Raw genomic sequence first — 24,263 nt, 5'->3', positions numbered from 1 at the left:
TTTTTAAAAACTGCCAAACCATCAACAAACCACTTAGAATTCTATCTGTATGGCAATCTGTTAAACATAAATTATTTAACTATTACTAAAGCAGATAAAATGTCTTCTTCCTCGCAAATGTTAGCTACAATTCACAAAAGCACATTTATTTGAAAATAATCTAACTGGATTATAAAGTAAGACCAAAAAATGGGACTATATCAATTTAACTTCAAGTGAGTAAGGTTTTACTATACTCTGTGGTATAGTGCTACACTCTACTTTTAACCTATAAGGATTTTTTTTTTTTTTTCAAATTTTAAAAAGGTCACCTAGATACTTCCAGAGGTAGCTATGAGTATACTTTAAATGATTTGATGTCCTTTTAGTAATAGTCATATGGCACCAAATTTCAACCACAATAAAGAAGATATTTTACTGTTAATCTTCCTAAAGATTTTGTAGATTCTTATCCAATTCCATTTTCTTCTCCTAGAATAATGAAAATCTTCCCTAACAATAAGAGACTTGCCTTTTCTCAAAGAAAACAAAACAATTTCCTTGAAGGAGTGAGTCATGTATCATATTTTTCCTCAAGGATAGCCCATCCTTATCCTCAAAAAAATACATAATCGAAGTTAATGAAAGTCATATTGCTGAGATCAAAAAATTTAACATTATATACTCTGGGCTACTATTCAAGATGAGCCACCAGAGATTAGAGTTTATTAACCTACATTAATAATAAAATCAAAGGAACCAATACAAATGCCTTTCCTAAATGTACCCAAATATAAGCTATTTATAATCATTTCCCATATACTTAACTACAGACTACTTTCTATACTTGTATATCTCAACCCTCAACTTGTTCAAAAAGGCATATCCAATATACTTCAAATTATACACAGTAAACTTTCTTCATTAGAGCTGTGGATGCAATCAAATTTTACTTTTGACAGAACTGCAGCAGAAAAATTTTTTTGAATCAAATTAGAAAAATCTCTTAGCAGGAAAAACATAATTAAAAAAAAAAAAGCAAAAAAAACTAATAATCCAAGACTTTATAGTTTGGAAGCTAACATACTTCATTAAACCTTTCACAGTTCTTGAAGATCAAACGGACATCAGCCACAAAGTCATCTGGGATTTGGTAGTGTTGGGAATGTTTTTTCTGAAGCTTCTTTTTCACGGTGGATAAATCCATTGGTTTCTTTATAATTTTATAGTAGTTTGGTATCTAAAGAAACAAATAAATAAGGATAGATAAGGATTCTCCAAAAATGCCAAACTGTTTTATTTGAAAATGCATAGCACATTGATTGTAGAAAACAACATATGTTAATTATTGAGCCAGCTGCTTACAAATTTTAGGTATAGTGAAGGTACTTTAAATCTTTGGCCCCAATCACATATCATAAAAACCAAATCATATTCAGAATCTGTGGCAGTCTTAATGGTTAATGAAGGCCCCAAAAGCTCTATCTGTGGTAAGGAGATATGGAAAGAACGCAATCAGCAAGGGTAGCCAACCGTTAGTGTTAAGGACACATCTGGCTCATCAGAATATTATGACTCCCGAAGAGTTTTGTTTTTTTTTTTAAAAAGGAAAGAAAAAATAAAAAGAACAAAATTTATTATTATTATTGTCATTAGAATGTTATCTTTTAGAGGCTAACTATATCACAAAGAACTCTGGACATAAAACAACAGAGGGAGAAAGAGCATAAATAATAAGAAAAATTTTATTAACCCTTTAGTGATCATGCCAGGGAGAGTTCTAACCCCAACTTCTGGCCAAAAATTTGTACCCTTGAGAAACAACTGAACTTGGAGAAGCTATTTAGACAGTTGATGAAATGTTTGAAGTTATTTTCTACTGTAAAGTCCCTGAACTTGAAGACAAACTTCCTAGTATCAGAGGATTACTATTTATACAAAACATCTTCCTTGTGTCTAGACCTTTTGTGCTTTAAAATTCATTTCTGAGCCTACCCAGTAAACAAGTCTACTACTTAATATTCTATTATAGGCCTGGTATTCAACAATATCTTAATTCAACAAATGATGGTGAGCAAATGTGTGTAGCATATTCTCATTCCATTTATGAAGCCTGAGGACCCCTGATATTCCTTTTCCTATGGGACTTTACAGCTTTTATTCCTTATTAGTCTCCTTTAAGATAAACAAAGAGCATTGAGTTGCAAAATTTCCAGTCCTTTCTTAATCTTGACTGTTCATAAAGAGGGCTTATCTTCATAACATTAAGAGCCAGTGTGAAAGATTCAATTTTACATTTTTATTCAAATTAATACTTACATAGAGACTGTTTTCTCCCCAAGGTACAGAGCCTAGAATCATAGAACTGGAATTTTAGAAATAATTCAGTCCAGTACTCCCACTGTATGTTTAAAAAAGTAGAGGCAGAAAATTAAGTAGTTTCCCCCAAGTTTTAAGGCTAGTTAATGGAAGAACTGGGAGAAGTCAAGTCTTCTGACTCTTGGTCCAAGATTCTTTCCATTACACCCATATTTTTTATGTCCATTTTAAAAGTGAAAGAGGACACAGAAATTAAATTCATTAAGTTTTCATGACAACAACAAAACCTTTAAAAAACAAACTGCAATTTTTGACAAGTGAATTCCACATCCATAAGAGCCCTAATAAAATTTTAGATTAATAAATACTTACAACATTATCAGGTACTGTGCTAAAACATTCTTTATCCTATGTGTTCTTGGAATATCCAAAATGGGGAAAGAAATAGTATGAGAAAAGAAAATTTGAACCTTGGAGAGGTTAAGATTATTCAAGAAGCCTGAGACAAGAAGTCTTAAGGCCATAGCCAACACTCTTAAGTCTTAATACTAAGTTTCTTCACTAGAGATGTCATAATGTAAACAACTCACCGAAGCAGGAACTGGCTCCTGGAATTCAATACTTAATTCATGGCAATAGAGGTAAAGCAGAAGACGTTCACATTTCTGGCCCCCAAAAAAGAAAGGAAAACTCATGAAATGTTTTTTCCCCTAATAAGATATTCTTTTTTTTTTTTCCTTAGGAGAACTTTATCAGTACAAACCATTATTACAACAAACTGAACATATGCTTCCTATATATTGACTTATCTAACTAAATACACATACCCAAAGAAAACCATCTTGTTTCCCATTTAGTTTTGAGACTATCTTCAGTTCTACTTTATTATTTTTTTAATATTTTATTTATTTATTTGACAGAGAGAGACACAGAGTGAGAGAGGGAACACAAGCAGGGGGAGTGGGAGAGGGAGAAGCAGGCCTCCCACGGAGCAGGGAGCCCGACACGGGGCTCAATTCCAGGACCCTGGGATCATGACCCGAGCCAAAGGCACACGCTCAACCGACTGAGCCACCCAGGCGCCCCTCTTCTGTTCTACTTTAAATGAATTTCTGGGGGCGCCTGGGTGGCTCAGTTGGTTGAGCGACTGCCTTTGGCTCAGGTCATGATCCTGGAGTCCCGGGATCGAGTCCCACATCGGGCTCCCTGCTCAGCAGGGAGTCTGCCTCTCCCTCTGACCCTCCTCCCTCTCATGCTCTCTGTCTCTCATTCTCTCTCTCGCAAATAAATAAAATCTTAAAAAAAAAATTAAATGAATTTCTGTTCTACTTTTAAATGAATTTATCGAAGATAGAGTGCTTTTGTTTTTAGACAATGACTAAGGTAATTTATCTACTACTGACTATTTACGGAAATGGAAAGGAGTCGGTCATAAAAGCAACATACAGCATTTTGTGCAAAAATTTATAAATTACTAGGTAATCCTATAAATCCTATAAATCTTAGTAATTAGGATTACCTAGTAATCTTTTTTTTTTTTTAAAGTTTATTTATTTGACAGAAAGACAGTGGGAGAGGGAAAACAAGCAGGGGGAGTGGGAGAGGGAAAAGCAGGCCTCCCACTGAGCAGGGAGCCCGATGCAGGGCTCGATCCCAGGACCCTGGGATCACAACCTGAGCCGAAGGCAGACGCTTGACGACTGAGCCACCCAGGTGCCCCAGGATTACCTAGTAATCTATAAATTACTGCTGTTGCTATTCACTGTAATTCTCTGATGCAAGCAGGACACATGTTATTCTTTCTTTTCCTGAAGTGATTCCATGCAGGTCCAAAATTAAATACAAACTATGTCTTCTCAATACAATTCTAGAATATTTTTATACAGTCAGAAAATGAAATGCATTTTACATTTAGTTTTCATTTGCTTAAACTTCTTTTAATAGAAGTTTATACACGCTAAACATATAGTAGAGGGGGATTTTGCAAGTATATACATCAGGATCAGAGCCAAACATAACTGTAATGACCACAGAGATTTTCATTTTGGAGAAGAGACCAGATCAGTAGAAATCTGAGTGAAATTAGGAGAGGATTCTGGGTTTCATTTTTAATGACAGAAAGCTATTAGAGGATTTTAAGCAAGGAAGTGGCAGACTTGTTTATATTTTTAAAAAAGAATACTATGTAGAGGCGCCTGAGTGGCTCAGTCGGTTGGGCGTCTGACTCTTGATTTTGGCTCGGGTCATGGTCTCAGGGTTGCAGGATCGAGCCCTGACTTGGGCTCTGCGCGGAGCTGGCTTCAGATTCTCACTCTCTCTCCTTCTGCCCGTCCCCCCTCTCGTGCTCTCTAAAATCTTTTTAAAAAAAGAACACTATGTACAGTACAGAAAACTATAGTAGGAAGAGGCAAGAGTAAACTAGGGATGTCTGAGTGAAGAGTTTATTATGATAGTGCAGATGAACAACCATGATGGCTATCTCAGAAGGTGATGGTGAGGACAAGTAAGAAAATCGTATTATGGTCATTTCTGATTCTTTTACTTCTAATAGATTTCTGGCTTGAGCAACAGAAATAAATGGTGGTACCTTTTAATGATGGGAAATACCAGAGGAAGAGTGCAGTTTTTTATGTTGTCATTTGCTTGTTTATTATTTATGTTCTTTTTGAAATCAAGCTTTTGGTTGGGACATGTTAAATATGAAGAAGCTGGGTGTAAAAGTCTAGAGGTGCATAGCCAGACAACTATAGGATCCCTGATAATAAATCCAACTTTATCTGACACTTACCCTTTGGTCCACAGGGCTTAACCCTTGTGCAGTTTTCCCCTTCTTACTATGTTGCAAATTATCACAATCATATTCAACTTCTGGTTTCCCAATATCTCTGCAAAATGTGCATATCCATTCCCCACTAAAGAGGGAAACAGGCAATTAGTCCTTGTAATTATAAAAAAACCCACTCTAGAGAAGCTAGTTCTCTGGAGGTAAGTCTCCAGTTTGTTTTCTTTCCTTCCCATAGTCTTTCAGGGGAAGAGAGGCTCTATTCTTGTCAGATCTCATAAAGTGAAGCTATATGATAAAAGCTTCCCAAAACTTTTCCCAGTCATTCTTCAATTAATTACTTTCTAGAAAGCTTTATGAAACTGGTAGCCCTGCATTTCAAAAGGGATCTTTTCGTAACACCAAGTAGATGATCAGTACTTACAGCGTAAGACTGCCTGTCAACCCCAGTACTACCTCTCACAACGACCCCACACTCATGAATAAGGAAAGAGTATGGGATATGGAATTCCTCGGGTATCCCATACTGGTTTGGCATGTGTTAAATATGCCAAAAATAGAACAATTCTTCACGCCAGTCAAAAGCCAAGAATACACACACACACACCTCTATAAATACAAACACATGTACATACACCCCTTACCTTTCAAATTTGCTTAGTCTATAGTTTGTTTACATCAGGATTTCCATCAAACTGTAAATTCTAAAATGATTCATTCCCAGTAATTCTCCCCTACTCTCCCCTGCCATAAAGAAATTCTAAATCTAGAGACTGTACTAGTCTTTGCCAACAGTCCCAATTCCTTCCCAAGTATCAGCCTTTGAGAGAAAACATTCAGTGGCAAAATTCTAACATTCCAGCAGATGTTACTACCCAAAGGGAAGAAAAATATGAAAAGCCTTAATTACAACATCAAAATGTCAATACTTTTCTTCTATAAAGAGTAAAGTAAAAGAAGGCCCTTATTACATTCCTGGCAAATGACTATTCCTCTCTTAAGACCCAGGTAAGAATTAGGATTCTTCAGAAAAATATTCTGGCACTGTTTATATATCTACCATGTTTCTAATCCAGAAAGTTGAATTATACAAAATGAGTAGCATTTACTCAACTAAAATCACTGCTTCTTAGGACTGAGAGGAAATGTGAATGTTTTATTTAAAGGCAGAAAAAAAGCTGGGCTTTCCCAAGAACACTATTTACTGTCACCCAAAAGGGTAATTTGGGGTAAGAGCTTGGGAAGGGGGAAGGTCTCTGAAATCAACTAGAGACAAAATGGCATGAACACAACTTGTTAAATGAGAAATGTGCACACAGGGCTACAGGCTGGCACTACAACTAGCTGCCCCCACTGGTCAAGAGGAAGCGGTAACTAAAAACTTCAAGATGTTGAAGGTGTTTTTACAAAGTACTTTTTCCTTTAAAATGCCTTTCACGAGCTTTCAAACTTTAGAAAAGTAGGTTCTAGGTAAGATCCAACAGAGTTGCCTCCAACTGCACAGTATTCTTAAATGAAATTACTGTAGATCCTATTAAGATTGATGGCAACAGATAAAAAAATTCAGCTTCAACAGGAAATCGACTAACTTCTCCAACACCCCAGGCCCCTGCCTCTCATAATTTAGAGTGTTATCTACTTTGTTTACACTAAGTATAAACTGAAGGCCAGGAAATAGTCTACTTTTTATCATTCATACACCACTTAGATCTTGGACATTTCACCATTCACCTGTTAGTTTCTCTAGAAGGTAATAACAAAGGAATAATGGGCTCCCTGTTTTACAGAAACAGTATGCAATGGTTAGGAAGGCCATCTGCATGAACAACTTTCTGTTTTGTTTTGTTTTTTTTAGCTTATAAAAATAAACAAGAACAAAAAAATCAATTATCTCACTGGTACCTTGGAAAGCTAAGAAGCGTTGGAACATGACAAGTTAGATGAAAGACCTTTGGACATTTTTCACAGCATAACAGATCCCCTCCATTTTGGCAGACAGCACACCAGTCTTCATTTGGGTCATCATCTTTGCTATTGCCATCTCCTCCAATCCTTGATGACCTGTGTACGAGGCTTCGAATTGGGGACTTTCCATTAACAAGACTGCTGAGCCCTGACTGTTTGCAGCTTTCATTTGTATCTGCAGGTTCAGTTTTCACATGGTTTTCCAGGCTTGCTAATGCATCCAACTCACTCTCTAGATGCAGGTTGGTTGAAAGAGGTGGTGTCAAGCTACTCTCAGGACTGCTCAACTAAAACAAAACAAGGACAAATTCTTAAAGAATTGTTTAATCCTTAGTGTATGCAATGTGCATGTAACTTAAGAGTTATGTCAATACACATACATATATGCTAACATAACTTAAAAATTAATTTGGAAATGACATTAGTGACAAAGTAACGAAAATTATTAGGCATGTTAATTTATTATTTTATAGAACACTCTAATATTGGTTCATTTGGATACTAAGAAAATTAAACTAACTGTTAAACACACTGATTGTAAAGTGAGCATAGGGTTACACTTTTCCTACAAAGAGCTAAGATATCCTATTTTTCACAAGAGAAATCTGTTGCATAGCTTTTAAGAAATGTTTCTCTGCCTACCTATCATTTTACTGAAGTAAGAAGATTGTGACAATAGTAAGAGAAATCTTTTACCACCCTTTCGCACCCAGTTTTCTGGGGGCACTTTCCAAACCGGATACTGGATGAAGATGTGACACCACAAATACAAGGCTCTTTGCTCTTAAATGTACATATACTGTGTTAAATATGCTAATACTCCAAGTTGAAATGTCTATATGCCAACCATGTAGAAAATGACATCTAAGCCTGGGCAGGAAGAAAAAACCAAAATCAAAATTTATTGCGTGGGGGTGAGGGGGATGGCACAGGAGGAGGAAGAGAAGGTGGCTTTTCCTTCATTCTATATTGTAAATTGTATAAAATGTTCTATCTGAAAAACTCCTAAATGGTTAATTATTCATAAGCCAAAGGCAATCTTCCCATCACACAACTCCTTGAGCATTAAACTTCTTTCATGTCACCAGTCCTAATCCTGAGCTCACAGGTCCAGGAAAATAGTTAAGGATCTTTGGTGGCCTGAGACTCAATGTGACTGTTGAGATGATTAATAAAGTCAAAGCAAAATAGAACCCGATTTAGAATCATGGCAAAAATACTGACCAATAACAAACTAAAAGATATTTCAAATTTGTCAAATCTTTTGTGATAAATTGCAGCTGACACTTAGATGAAAAACTTGAATTACAGAAAGAGATATTTGAATTATACCAGGCATAAATATCCAAAAATAAATAAATGTCCATAGAACCACTATTCAGTCTAATAGGGAGAGCTAGAGATTCCATGAAGTGGCCTCCTTGAATCCCTGACAGACCCCAGTGGGAGCTTACCATGCAGGCACTCCTCCTGCCATCCTCTGTCTTTTCTTGTTTAACAGCTCCTGAAAAGCTACATATTTCATCTTCAGTCCCAGGTTCTTGCTTGACCTTCACTTGATCAGACTTAAAACTAAGACTTGTCTTCTCAGCAGTTCTTCCTGATGACCCACAGCTAATAAAAAACAATAAAAAATGTCACATGTCTGTATAATATACATAAAACCAAATACACAAAAAGTAATATTCATTAAAGTAAAAACAATGTATTAACTTTCTATAAGATAAAGACACCTCATAATGCAGGTAAGAGAAATATGATATAAGCTTAGCTTCAGATTCTTTAAAAACGTAGATCAAACTTTCAAAAGACCCTAAAAATATATTTTTGGTGTGAGGCACTTATACTAAGTCATTTAAACCATTTTCCCAGACTAGTTAATACAGAATGTTAGCGACTGCTTTTCTCTATAAAAGTAGTTTTGATTCTTCTCTGCCCCCAAACAAATGAAGAAAACCTTAATAGTTGTTCATGAAGCCTCCTCAAAGGCAACTCTATTTTAGCTTGTGAGGGCAGGAAATTGGGAGAAGAGGATAACAAGTAGTCAACAGCCCTGAATATCCTTATTTGAATAAACAAAATGATAGGCTAAGAGGACAGCTATATGACTAATCAGTTCTATCTAGACCACAAAGTAAAACCACTGGCAAAAGAAGTGAATAATTAGTAAGACTGTACTGCTATTGAGAACGAATACCTTTTTACTCAATTTGTACTTTTCTTTTAAAAGTACTGATTATTTAAAGTATAATTAAAAAGTCAAGCAAGTATTTAATAGCACTAGTCTTCAAACTGCACATACACACCCAAATAAAAAAAAATTCATGTAGCTTAAATCTTTCCTGCATTGTACTAAATTATTCAAAGTCTAAAAATCAGGCAATATTTATTCTATTTTTTTTAACATTTATTCCATTTTATGTTAACATACTCCACACACCACCCCATTTCTTAGCTTTGTCCACCAAAAAGGCATAACAAGCAATTCAGCAGCAACGAGTGCCCCTAGTACCCAGGAGACTGTCTCCAAGCACTCTTTCCTCACTAACACAACCAGGATTTCTTAGAAAAATGATGGGCTCTAGGCCTGAGGCAGGAAATATGTTAAGACAAACCTGGAACATCATTTCAGAACAGGAAATAAGGAAGCTTTCAAAGACTACTGGAGTTACACCAAAAGACCTAAGGAGCCAACTTGTAAAAGCTCTGACAGGCCAAATATGGAACAATATAACCCATTAATAAAAATAACATCTCTAATAGTTTGTAATATATAAAATGTTTAAATATATGAGTTCATGAAGGTAATAAAAAAACTCAAACAAAACAAAACAAAACAAAAAAACACTCGCTGGTCACTGTTGGAAGGTGCTGGGAACCAACTCACGATTATGAAAACAGAAATAAAAAAGAATCTCTTCTGCCTGTCCTATAACCAAACAGGTGATGACAGAAAAGTTTCTCTTTATAGAAATATTTTAAACTAGTAGATTAAAAAAAATAACACAATAATTAAAATATCGTTATTTTTCAACAAGTTAAAAAAAAAAAAGAACTAGGCAATGATCAATTAATGGTTGCTGTCACAAACAAAAACCACCAAATGTTATGTGCCCCTGATGGAAGTACATGCCACCATCAGTGAAGTATTCTTCCCACCCCACCCTCCCCCTGATCAAACCTCCTGATCAAAATTATCAATACAGAGGAAAAAAACAGCACATACTGTATTTAAATGACAAGGTGGGGGAAAACTCTGTATGAGAAGCAATATATTTCTTCATCATATAAATTGATTTTGACCTCAATATATCTGTTGATGGCAATGTTTCAAAATAATCCAAACCAGGGAGGAATACATGGGAGGACAGAAGAGATAAGACTGGCTATAACTTGGTAACTGTTGAAGCCAGGTGATAAGTATAGGAGTTCAATGTAATTTTCTACTTTTTTAAATACATATTTAAATTTTTTCTTAAGGAAAAAAAAACTACTAATAATGTTAATACTCACCTGCCTCGACTGCCAGTACTAGAGGTACTAGGGGGTCTCACAGGTGTGTGAGAATTGGATAAACCTGGAAAATAATACGTCAAAATGAATATCAATGCAGATAAGAATATTCAGAATTCTACCTAGCAGTTACAGAATTAAAGATTACTATAATGCAATTTAGCAATTCTTGGAAATCAGACCTAGCCTTAATGTCAAAATCAGGGATGGCCATGTAAAACCCTTGGCAGAGAAGTCATCAACCAGTTTCTGTCAGCTGAGCCCAGACAGGATTCTCAGAATTCTCCTCAGAGCAACACTATCCAATCAATGAAAACTACCAGGTCAAGAGAAAGCTATTTGCCACCTTGCCCCAAGTCATCTGGTAAATCTCCTACTTAGATTCCCAGTAATTATTCTTTCTTTTAGAAGTCCTGGAATAATTATATTAAACCTTAAAAATTCTACAACTAAAAATCATATTAATGATGCATCTCATGAAAGACTCACATTTAAATTTGAACTATTTTTACTCTAGAAATAATAAGGTGGTCTGTTTCAGTAAGAAATAAGTAACATTTAATTTAATCCTAAAAAATACACTCCATAACCACTTCTGCACTGTCAATCTGTTTGAAGTTGCTTTAATCATTCATTCATGATAACAGGTCAATAAAATAACTGGGATTTTGGAAGAGATGTGTATCTCATGGACTTGATTAGTCACAACTTTGTTTCCAGTAAATTAAAATTTTTGTTTTAAAATTGCAATTTGAAAATTTACTTGTCTTTCCTCAACTCTTGTTTTTTTTTTTTAATTTTTCAATATCTTGCAAGTTCTAAACTTGGGATGAAACCAAAGAACTCTTCAACTGACCATCTGTATCATAAAATATAAGAAAATGCATCTACAAATCTCGCCAAGAATGTGAAAACAGCTAGGGGTTGAGGGAGGGGTAATTAACAGCTCTGAACAGTGTATACTACAGATATATTACTTCACTTAGCTGAAAACTGCCAACAGTATTTGAAGAGATATAAATAGAAAGAGCAATTAGGAAAAAAAATATGATCTGATACTATGATGGTTAATTTTATGTATCAATTTGGCTAGAATATGGCTACTCAGTTGTTTGGCCAAACACCAGTCTAGATGTTGCTGTGAAGGTACCTTTAGATGTGATTAACATTTTAATCAGGAGATTCTGCCTAAGCCCATCAAGCTCCACAATGTGGGTGGGTGTCATCCAATCAGTTAAAGACCTTGAGAGAAAGGACTGAGGTCCCCAGAAGAAGGAATTTTGCCTCCAGACTGAAGCCTTTAACATCAACTTTCCCCTGGGTCTCCAGACTCTTAACCTGCCCTATGGCTTGCCAGTCCTAACAATCATATGAGCCAATTCCTTAAAATCTCTCTCTATACACACACACACACACACACACACACACACACTCCTATTCATTCTGTTTTTCTGGAAAACCCTAATATATACATATACAGTTGACCCTAAAACAATGTGAGAGTTAGGGACATTGACCTGACCCCCAATTGGGCAAAAATCGCATATAACTTTTGACTCCCTAAAAACTACTAATAGCCTACTGTTGACCAGAAGCCTTACCGATAATTAACACGTATTTTGCATGGTACGTATATTATATACTGTATTCTTCAGTAAAGTAAGCCAAAGAAAATGTTAAGAAAATCATAAGGAAAAGAAAATACACTTACAGTACTGCATTCTTTGAAAAGAATCCACATATATGTGGACCTGTGCAGTTCAAACCCGTGTTGTTCAAGGGTCAGCTGTAACAAAAGAAATGAGGCAGCACCTCTGATGGCTTTACCTGATGATCCTGGAGACAGGGCAGAGGGTCCTGGGGAGGGATTCATGGTGCTTGTAGGCTGTGGGGGTAGGTGACTGCCTGAGATGTATCTACTTAGTAGATTATCTAAACTACTTGAACCAGCATCTTCCAACTAAAGAGAAAGAATGAAATGATAAATTTGCTTTGATTAAAGCAGAGAAGCTATTAATTTCATTAGTATAATTGCTTATGTTCACAGTTTACTAACAGATTATTTTATCAAACTTGGCTTAATTGTTGCTTCCTTAGCCTCTCCTGAGGACCCACACAGTTTAAAGTTTTTGTGAACAAAGCTATAATACTATTCAGCAAATACTGGGGCAGCTCAAGACAAAACCCAACAAATCACTAAATCCCTCATGTTCTACTATGAAAATAAAATAGCTCTGACACACACTGACACTTCTGCCTTTTCTCAAAGTTGATGAAGACCCTATTTATCAGCATTCTTGTCCATCTAGTCTTCCTCTCTTTATTCCAACATTCAGTCCTGCCAGAATCACTCACCTCAATAGAAATTTAATCATGTCAGTGCCTAACTTTAAAGTTTTAAAAGATTTCAAACTCAAAATAAAGCCCTTAGCCTGGGATATAAGGCCGCTTATTACACAGGGGCAGCCCACAGGAAAACTGAGCCATTTTCTCACTTATAGGTAAGGCAGTAGGTTAAAGCCAGTGGACCAGGCAACCTAAACATCAATTTCCTCTCTTTAAAACCTCCCAACTACATTGAAGAACTGTAATGATGAAATAGAAAATATTTATGTAAGAAACAGTAAATACTATTTAATTATGAAAATTACCTTAAGAAAAATGTTATACTATTCCATAAGAGGTGGTCAAACCATTCTTAAACAACTGCCAATCTTGCTTATTGGTCTAACTTGTACCTATACTTGCCCCCCCCTTTTTTTAAAGATTTTATTTATTTATTTGACAGAGAGAGAGAGAGACAGCCAAAGAGGGAACACAAGCAGGGGGAGAGAGAGAGGGAGAAGCAGGCTTCCCGCCGAGCAGGGAGCCCGATGTGGGGCTCGATCCCAGGACCCCGGGATCATGACCTGAGCCACCCAGGCGCCCCTATACTTGCCCCTTTTAAGCTTCTTTCCCACTAGAGGCAAATTACCTTTTATGCAAATCTACTTATTCAAGACAGAAAACTGAACACATACATTTACTTCTTGTTCTCCTTTCCTTTCAAAATTGCACTGATTTTCATAGTTATAAAACAGGAAAGGGGGCGCCTGGGTGGCTCAGTTGGTTGGGCGACTGCCTTCGGCTCAGGTCATGATCCTGGAGTCCCTGGATCGAGTCCCGCATCGGGATCCTTGCTCAGCGAGGAGTCTGCTTCTCCCTCTGACCCTCTTCCCTCTCATGCTCTCTCTCTCAAATAAATAAATAAATAAATCTTTAAAAAAAACAAAACAGGAAAGGATGTCATCAAAGCAGAAACTTTGAAGAAAATTATAGAAATTAAAGCAAGGTAGAATGGGATCAATAGAAAAATGATCAAAATAAAGCAGGTCACAACATACACAGGGCAAGGGAGGACTCTCCTAAAAAGTAAATAGGCCTTTCTCATTGAAGCCCTTAAAAAACTTCACATCAGAAACATAAAGGGCTGAAGGTGATAGCAGGCAGTAGCTCACTGGGAGGCTATTAAGGGGTACTGGGAGTTGTGCCTGCCCACTAGAAGAGTGGACAGATTAGGAAGAGGCAAACTGGAAGTACATAAAAGGGCCCCCATGACATCACTACAGCCCCCAACAAGGAAATGCTAGCTGCAACATTAACCCCCAGGTTTCACTGGACACGGATGAAGAGTAAGCATTAATAAAGTTATAAGTCTAACTGGAAAAACATTAATTCATTTATTGATTAAATCAATGTTCTTTGAGCATGTATAATTTCTATGAAATTAAAAGGAAAAAGACAATCCACAGAAAAAATACAAATCATCAATGAACCTATGAAAAGGCAACCAAGCACACAAATGAAAGAAATGTAATCAAAAGAAATGAAATCAATAATATCTTTTTACCTATCAGATTGGTAAAGATGGGGAGAAAAAGACTGATTCATTTATTTTTATTTTTTTAAAGATTTTATTTATTTATTTGACAGAGAGAGAGAACACAAGTAGGCAGAGCAGCAGGCAGAGACAGAGGGAGAAGCAGGCTCCCCGCTGAGCAGGGAGCCCGACGCGGGGCTCAATTCCAGGACCCTGGGATTATGACCTGAGCTGAAGGCAGATGGTTAACCGACTGAGCCACCCAGGTGCCCCAAGACTGATTCATTTAGTTAGTACTAAGAGCACATACAGAAATGGGTATCCCGTAACATTTAAGTTTACATATGAATATCAGAAATGCAGTTTTCCCCAAACTTCATAATATCCAATACAGTATCCAGATAAATAGTTACTAAGTATGCCAAATATGAAAAATTCTTTATAAAGAATAAATCTTAGAATATACATCTATTGGGGTGCGTGGGTGGCTCACTCAGTTAAGCGTCCAACTTTTAATTTGGGCTCAGGTCATGATATCGGGGTCCTGGAACTGAGCCCTGCGTCAGGCTCTGTGCTTAGGGTGGAGTCTGCTTAAGATTCTCTCTCTCCCGGGTGCCTGGGTGGCTCAGATGGTTAAGCGTCTGCCTTCGGCTCAGGTCATGATCCCAGGCTCCTGGGATCGAGTCCCGCATCGGGCTCTCTGCTCCTTGGGAGCCTGCTTCTCCCTCTGCCTCTCTCTCTCTGTCTCTCATGAATAAATAAATAAAATCTTTGGGGGGAGAGAATCTTTTTTTTCTCTCTCTCCCTCTGCTTCCCCCCCCCCACTCACACACGCTCTCAATAAAATCTTTAAAAATATATATATTACATCTATTAATTATAATCTAATCTGAGCAGAATCTAATATTCATTTATGTATTCAAAAAGTATTCATGGGTGCCTGGGTGGCTCAGTTGGTTAAGCAACTGCCTTCAGCTCAGGTCATGATCCTGGAGTCCCAGGATCGAGTCCCACATCCGGCTCCCGGCTCAGCAGGGAGCCTGCTTCTCCCTCTGACCCTCTCCCCTCTCATGCTCTCTCTCTCAAATAAATAAATAAAATCTTTAAAAAAAAACAAAAGTATTCAGGTTTATCATGTATCACCTCAAAGTCGAAATTACAAACATGCATTATATCACTATGTTGGAGATGGACAGTAGAGCAAACACAATGAGAGAATTCTATTCAGATCTGTCACAACTACTATTAAGATATATCAACAAATATCCAAAACTGCCTTTGAATTTACTTCTGATTTGCATTACATAGTTAATGCTACCTTGTCTACTTCCTGTGTAGCCTCCGCCAGGTTTCTTCTTACTATACATGGAAACTACAGAATAGGAGAGAAAGTAAGTGATTCTTTAAGAGGGAACAGGTTTCCTTCCCTTTCTGTTCTTGGTTCATTTGGTTAACTATTTCTTACTATAGTTGTGCTTTCATGGTAACCACCTCTACTTTTAAAAGTAGATGACAGTAACAAGTGTTGGTAAGAATGTGTAGAAATTGAAACCCTCACACTGTTGGTGGGAATGTAAAATGGTGCATCCACTGTGGAAAACAGTTTGGGAGTTCCTCAAAAGCTTATACAATATATGACACAGCAATTCCACTCCTAGAAATTTACCAAAGAGAACCAATAACCTGTGTTCATACAAAAACTTGTATAAATATGTTCATATTCCTCACCAGCCAAAAAGTGGAAACCCAAATGTCCATCAACTGATGAGCCCATGATCAAACGTGGTATATCCATACAATGGAATACTAAGCCATAAAAAGGAATTAAGTACTAATGCAGGCTACAACATAGATGGACCTAGAAAACACTGCTGTGTGAAAGAAGCCAGGCACAGAAGGGCATAAATATTATGTAATTCTACTCATGCAAAATGTCTAGAAGAGGCAAAACCACAGAAACAGAAAGTAAATTAATGGTTTCCAGGGATTGGGAAAGGGAAATGTGACTGCTAATGGATAGGTTCTTTTGGGGTAATAAAAATGTTCTAGAAATAGTGGTAATGGTTCAATCTTGTGCATATGCTAAAAACCACTGAATTGTACATTTTTAAAAATTGGACTTCCTCGTATGTGAATTATATCTCAATTTTTAAAAGCAGGTGATAAAAACGAAAGTCTAATATGATGCCCAGCTTTTCAAAGATGTGTAGCATCTATATTTCCTCCATCTGGTCTCTGTCAGAAAGCATCAAACCAAGGTCAAAGTAGCCTAGCAACTTATGTTAAATAAGACATTAGCAAACTTCTTTTCCTTTTCCTTTTGAAAGTTTCTTAAGACCTGGAACCAAGTTTTATTTATCTTCTTATTCTCAATCCCCAAGGACTTAAGCATATACTAAGTGTTTAGCAAACCTCAAATGATTCTTCTAACACTACACATACCTCTCCCTCATTGCCCAAATCCTCTCAATACTATACCTTTCCAGGCCTACAATCCGGAACTATCTCCCTACTACCTCTATGGATAGTGGGAAGAAAACCAGACTTGTAATCAGGAGTCTGAGCTTTGAATTCCAACTTTTCCATGTACTGGGTGACTAGTCACTAACCTCTCTTACTCTCTCATCCATCAAATAGGGGTATCACATTATCACAAGATGGTTTTACATATTAAGCTGATAAACTGCCTGTGAAAATGCTTTGTAAACTATAAGCTTATAACTTAGAAATTTTACTTTTTAGGGGCACCTGGGTGGCTCAGTCAGTTAAGCATCGGACTCTTGATTTCAGCTCAGGTCATGATCTCAGGGTTGTGGGATGGAGCCCTGCTTCAGGTTCCATGCTCAGCAGGGAGTGTGCTTGAGATTCTTTCCCTCTGCCCCTCCCCCTGTTCATGCGTGCACTCTCTCTAATAAATAAGTCTTAAAAAAAGAAATTTAATTTTTTATAGATATACTCCCAAATTTCCCATTCTATATTGTCCACTCCTCTCAGCACCAAAACAACTACTATTCACTCAGCCAAAAAAGATCTCTCCTAATATTAGGGAAGCAATAAGATTAAGAGAATTCACAATGAGTTAGTGATTTTGAAACAATTTTGAAGTTAAAGAAACATCCTTTAAAACTAACTCTTGGGGCGCCTGGGTGGCTCAGTCGTTAAGCGTCTGCCTTCAGCTCAGGTCATGATTCCAGGGTCCTGGGAATCGAGCCCTACGTCGGGCTCCCTGCTCCGCAGGAGGCCTGCTTCTCCCTCTCCACTCCCCCTGCTTGTGTTCCCTCTCTCGCTGTGTCTCTCTCTGTCAAATAAATAAATAAAATCTTTAAAAATTAAAAAATAATAATAAATAAATAAATAAATAAAACTCTTATAAAATCCAATAAATACATAAAAATACTAAAATGCGATCAAGGGCCCCAGTGTCTTAGTAATTTAACTGCTCCTTGCTCCCATGGTGACCCTTGACTCTGAGTAACTCATACAATGCATGAGAGGACGACTCAGCATAACTTCAAAGGTTATATTTAAACTTATAAATAAAATGTTTTTTGTCAAGTTATTGCCTTGGCTTGATGTGGACAAGCAGTCTGCTGTGCCCACTCTTGGTGCCTCAGTGCTTCCACCCACCCTGCCCACAAGCAGATCTACCAACCTGAACAAGTATTTCAACAAGCACAAGGAGTACTGGCACGTCATGTTACCCAGAGAACTTTCCAAACAAGTACCCAAAACCCATCTGATGTCTGAAGGGAGGAGTGGAGGAGATCTGGTGTCCCAAAGAGTCTAGGCCGGGTTCATTTCACAATTCATAAGCCAGAATCACAGACTGTTCTCTTAAACAAGCTCTTCCAAAATATCAACAAAAATGAAGTATATCTGGGGATCCTTAATTAAACCTTTTTCAAATTTAATATATATGTGTATGTAAGGTAGTATTCAGTGAATACCTGAAAAATGTACAAATCATTCATTCATAACTGTGCACGAGTTGTATTCTTCACAGCAACAGAGCTCAGTTAAATTTAACTGTAATTTACAATAAGGTAGTTTTTTTTAAAGATTTTTTTTAAAGTAACCTCCATACCCAATGTGCGGCTTGAACTCACAACCCCAAGATCAAGAGTTGCAAGCTCCACTGATGGAGCCAGCCAGGTGTTTAAGATAAAATTTCTTCTAGTCAGTTTTTCTCTTAATAATAAGCATCTATTTGACTTTGTCTATTACTTTTATATTAAGTAGTTTGTATGCTGCATCAAAAAAATATTTATTTGTGAGAGAGCGAGTGAGCATGCAGGGAGGAGGGGCAGAGGAAGAGGGAGAGTTCCAAGCAGGCTTCACGCTCAGCGCAGAGCCTGATGCAGGGCTCAATCTCAGGACCATGAGTTCATGACCTGAGCCAAAATCAAGTCATATGCTTAACAGATTGAACCACCCAGGCGCCCCCCAAAATTTTTTTAATAAAATGCTTTTAATTCAAATGAATTCATGAAATTTTAGAAGGCACTGCAAGATCTTTTTCTTCAGGAAAATGCTACAGGTGAAAGGGACAGAAGTCTCAGAAGCTACTCTTCACCATCACTTTCTCTCTCAGTATGCACCACCTCCACCAAGTGCCTGATATCTAGACTTTCCAACTTCTTCCTTTCTTAGACCAACCTGTTTGCAAAAGGGGTACACCATCCCTTTTAGACCTAACAGAAGACTGGCAAATATGACCACATTTTGGTCCTAGGTCTCCTCTTGGGATCCAAACTTATAGCACGAGTGCTTTATCTAACACAAGGTTTGTCTGCTGGCAAGTGGCAGAAAGATTAGCAAAGCTGATATCTTATAGCTTTAATATATTGAGGCATGCCAGTTTTAGCACACATGACTTCTAAAAATCAAATATTATACTCTACTCTTTGGAAATTTAAAACACGTTGCTCCTGAAAAAGGAAAAGAGAAAAGAAGAGAAGAAGAAAAAAGAGAAGAATAGGTATACCCTTAACTCCCTAATTGATAACATGAGGTTTTAAATCTCTCATTCAACTTAAATACAAACCTGTATGGGTGGAATATCTGGCAGTGATGGAAGGTTTTCAGGATTGGTGACTGAGGGGATTAGCTCTATTGCTGTAACAGATGGGCTCGTGGGACCTCGATTTGCATTTGCCATCGTAGCTGTAGTAGGGCTGGTTGGATTGATTGTGGTGTTGTGCACCGACACAACAGGAAAGGGTCCAGCATGCCCTGGGTTTGAGTGCTGTTAGGAAAAAAGATGTTATCATTACTTGATCTGCCAAGATATCCTAATATGAACTATACCTTCACAACAATTTTTAGGTTAGGAAAGATACATTAAGTGCTTGACATCTGTGACTGAGAAACAAAGAAGTAAGCACTATCTTAACAATAGCCAAGACACAGAAGCAACCTGTGTCCATGCACAGACGAATGGACAAAGAAGGCGTGGTGTGTATGTGGGTGTCTGTCTATGTATAAAATATGTATGTGTGTGTTTGTATACAGAACAGAGTATTATTCAGCCATAAAAAATGAGGCAATCATTTGCCACAGCATGGATGGACCTTGAAGGCATCATGCTAAGTGAAGGAAGACAGAGGAATACAAATACTGCATGATCTCATTTATATGCAGAATCTTAAAACAAAAACAAATGCATAGAAAAACAGTTCAGACTTGGTTTCCAGAGGCGGAGGATGGAAGAAGGGGGAACTGAAGGTGGTCAAAAAGGGAAAGGTACAAACTTCCAGTTGTAAGATAAAAAGTACTAGGGATGTAACATATGTACAATACAACCATAGTTTTAACACCATTGCATGACATATAGGAAAGCTGTTAAGAAAGTAAATTCTAAAGATGATGTGGTGTACGTACATGCACGCGCGCACACACACACACACACACACACACAAATGGAATATTACTCAGCCATCAAAAAGAATGAAATCTTGTCATCTACAATGACATAGATGGGGCTAGAGTGTATTATCCTAAGCAAAATAAGTCAAAGAAAGACAAATACCGTATGATTTCATGCATATGTGGAATTTAAGAAACAAAACAGATAAACATATGGGAGGGGGAAAAAAAGAAAAGAAGAGAGGGAAACAAACCATAAAAGACTCTTAAAGACAGAGAACAAACTGAGGGTGGATGGAGGGAGGTGGGTGGGGAATGGGCTAGATGGGGGACGGCTATTAAAGAGGGCACTTGTGATGAGCACTGGGTTTTGTAAGTAAGTGATGAATCACTGAATTCTATTCCTGAAACCAATACTGCACTGTATGTTAACTCACTAGAATTTAAATTAAAAATTTGAAAAGAAAAAAAAGTAAATGCTAAGAGTTCTTACTACAAGGAGAAAAAAAATTTGTTTCTTTTATTTTTATTGTTATCTATATAACATGATGGATGTTAGCAGAACCTACTGTAGCAATCATTTCACAGTATATGTAAATCAAACCATTATGCTGTTAAGTCTTAAATTTATAACGTGATGTACATCAATCATTAATCAATAAAACTGGAAAAAAAAGAGTAAGCCTTCTCCAACTTATACAAAAAAGTAATCATAATTCAAACTTAGGCTTCTCATTTTCCTACTCATTTTTGTGTAGTATTAGGAAAAGGCAGACTTGCCAATAATTTTCAACCTGTCAACCTGGTGATATGATGTTATTTCAGAACAAAGATGTATATAAATAGATGATCTGGAAGCCCCCAAAGTTTTCAAACATCAGACCAGGAAAGCCACTGCTCTATTTATAGTCCTCTTTAACTCTTTTGTCTTTTTAAAAATAAAAATAATTGTGAAAAAAATTGTGTAGTTGTACATTGTATAACTGATAAGGTAGGAAAAAAACAATGGATGTACAAATAGAAATATGACACCAATTCCTGATTATAATACTCTGTGACTTCAGGCAAATCACATCTCAGTAATTTAGAAATGTGGCTAATACCTCACTTGTCTCATTGTGAGGGACCATTAGGAGGATCATCTTTAAGGTAATATGGATAAAAAATCTTTGGGAAACAAATTATACATGTATCAACAAATCATTAGAAATTTAAACATATAAAATTCTAACATCCAGTGATTTCTGCAGGAGCCCTGAAGCCTGATTCTGCAGCTTCTGTGCTCTTCCAAAGGGTGTGCCTGCCTCCTGGCAATACTTGAGGGCTTTCCACATTCTAACGGGCACATGGGTATATTAACAGCTGTAAAGAAATTAATGTCCATTTCTTCAACCTTTATATATATTTTTTCTAAAGAAAACCCGATTTCCCTAGGAATGTGCCAGAGTCTACAGGCTTTCCTCTTCTTCCTTCACTACTACGCTTCTCCCCCAGCCTCAGAACAGCACAGCTCTGACTGGATCCTCATCTTATCTAGCACACCGTCCCAGGGGCAGAAAATACTTGTGGAAAGACAAGCAAAGGTGAGTGTCAAGCTGGTGAAAAAGTGCCCAGCTCAAAAACCTGGTAACAGATCTCTAAGTGGGTTCTGATACCTGATGATCAACAAAAACAAAAGACCCAGGGGCACCGGGGTGGCTCAGTCGGTTAAGCGTCTGTCTTCGGCTCAGATCATGATCCCAGGGTCCTGGGATCGAGCCCCGCAGCAGGCTCCCTGCTCCGCGGGAAGCCTGCTTCTCCCTCTCCCACTCCCCCTGCTTGTGTTCCTTCTCTTGCTGTGTCTCTTTCTATCAAATAAATAAACTCTTAAAAAAAAAAAAAAAAGACCCAAAGAAACTGTCAAATGATAAAAAGACTGATAAAACAGTATTGACAGCTCATTTTGAGTTTTAGTTTATAACCTACAAAAGTTTAAACAACTGAGGAACATGAGAAATTTCTTTTAATTCCCAGATACATGATTTTGTGAACAAATTTCCCGAGGATCATGAGAAAAAAAAAAAACTAATAAAAATTAATGTTGAATTCTAACTTACTCTAATAAGTAACAGACATACAAATATATATAAATGAATAGGAAGGGGGAAAAGGCTTTTCCTATCTCATAAAGAAATGTATACCTAAAAGAATTTTACTTTTTATGTTTCCTAATACTCTTAAATCATGTAAATATATTTATGTTGTTTAAACAATTGTATAGGAGTTATTGTAATGAAAATTTGGTCCAGGAAAAATCTTTTTAAGCTTAATAATAGTCTTATTGTTGCTGGAAATTTAAGAATTTTTAAATTGAGAGACATTTTTCCCACAGAAAACTGCAACTAACTAATCTATAAGTCTATCAAACATAAGTATATTAAGATAAAATTCTGTAGAGAGAGTAGAAGATTCAAGTCCAATTCAAGTCCAAGGAGAAAGACAGAATAAAATTTTGACTTTCAAAAAAGAGCTTGCTATGGTATTTGGGATTCTAATGGATTTGTCTACAAGAATGATATAAGGGTTTTACTTTATAATGTCAATATTTACAATATGCCAGAAAATACGTCCTCGGCAACCATTTAAATTTAAGTTTATAATGGAACTTTTAAGTGTCAACTGTAAACATGAGGGAGTGCATTTTTTTCAAGTCTTTCCAGAGATACTTGGGCCTAAAAGTTGAAGGACCACTGCTCTGGGACTGTTGATTCAACTTCAGTATGCAGATTGATCTGAAAGTTAAGTAAAAATTCACATATTTCTGAGTATTTCACTCCTAGAAATTCTGATTCAGTAACTATGGCTCAGAATCTATTTCTGACAAGGACCCCCCTCCCCCGCCAAGTCATTCTGAGGGCCATTAAAGCACGCTAGGAGAAATATCACTGTAGCAGTTATAAAATGAACTTTATTCTTTTATAACTAAAAATCACATGTAAAAGTAGTCTGATTGTATAATCCTAACTCCTATTCAAATATAACCTATTCAGGCAAAAATTAGAAAACATGTTTCTAAATACATTTATTTTTAAGAGTAGGCACATCTATATCCTTAAAAGAAAAATATGCAAAGAGAGGCAAAAAATAAATAAATAAATTACATATAGCGTAGCTCTATTGTTTTCAAAATCCTTTTTATAGATTAGGTTCCAAACACCTCATTAAAAGAGTAGAGGAACAATTTCAGCAAACTAAGGTTCTAATCTTGACTTTACCATTACCTCTTGTGACTGTGGATAAATAACAAGCTCCTGTGTTTTCTACCTCTATAAAATGAATTGGCTGGACTAGGGTTCTTAACCCACAGGATATAATGGGTTGAATGTCATTAAAGAAGCTCTTAAAATTGAATTCATGTGTATGTGTATTTTTCTGGGACAAGAAAATACACAGCATTAATCAAATTCTCAAAGGTATCAATGGTCACACAGCACGCCCCCCCAACTGATTAAGAAGAATGATGTCTTTTAGTTTTAAAATTGTATGATTCTTACAAATGTAACTCTAGGCATACTTGTCTTTGGAGGTGTGGCTGCATCATGGAATACTGAGGGCCGCTGTGCCTGGGTATCCCTGGTATTCGGGCAGCATTCTGAGCCAATCTCATCTGATGGGCTTGGAAAGCTCCACAGTTCATGTTGCCTCTTTGCATTGTTTGCACACTGATCAATCTCGGAGGCTACAAAAAGCAGAAATTGCATTTATGTAATAATATTTGTTATATATATATCTTGCAATTATAAAATATTATGGGAAAAATCATTCTGTCAGGACAGAAGGGCATAAAATAAAAAGTATAAGTCACATTCTCCCCATCTCTAGCCCCAATCCCTTCCTCTCAATACACGTGTGTATTTATAGCCTATTAACATTAACTTATCCAACCCTGGATTAATGGTTTTGATTTGGATGGGGGTGGGGAGATCAGGAGAGATACAGGGA

At 36.9% G+C, this 24,263-nt stretch overlaps 1 protein-coding gene across 6 annotated transcripts in view; it reads right to left on the bottom strand.

Annotated features, from left to right (window-relative positions):
• The window catches only part of TRIM33 (tripartite motif containing 33), a 145,366-nt gene that overhangs the window by 32,047 nt on the left and 89,056 nt on the right, over positions 1-24,263 (bottom strand). For 5 of the 6 annotated variants that reach the window (XR_010410780.1, XM_064588594.1, XM_064588595.1 and 2 more), the window contains exons 10-18: positions 23,836-24,000; positions 19,462-19,662; positions 12,386-12,518; positions 10,559-10,622; positions 8,500-8,659; positions 6,983-7,332; positions 5,087-5,210; positions 2,889-2,963; positions 1,067-1,219 (exon numbers count right to left, since the gene is read on the bottom strand). Coding sequence is in view for 5 of the 6 variants with exons in the window: in XM_064588594.1 (XP_064444664.1) it covers positions 1,067-1,219; positions 2,889-2,963; positions 5,087-5,210; positions 6,983-7,332; positions 8,500-8,659; positions 10,559-10,622; positions 12,386-12,518; positions 19,462-19,662; positions 23,836-24,000 (1,425 nt within the window). In the remaining variant the exon portion in view is untranslated. The other variant, XM_064588596.1, reaches the window with a different exon arrangement.

Source organism: Mirounga angustirostris, unplaced genomic scaffold (assembly GCF_029215605.1).
Source record: "Mirounga angustirostris isolate CCGP_5_RB_7025 unplaced genomic scaffold, mMirAng1.0.hap1 SCAF_4, whole genome shotgun sequence".
Lineage (NCBI taxonomy): Eukaryota > Metazoa > Chordata > Mammalia > Carnivora > Phocidae > Mirounga > Mirounga angustirostris.
This window is presented reverse-complemented; position numbering and strand designations above follow the sequence as displayed.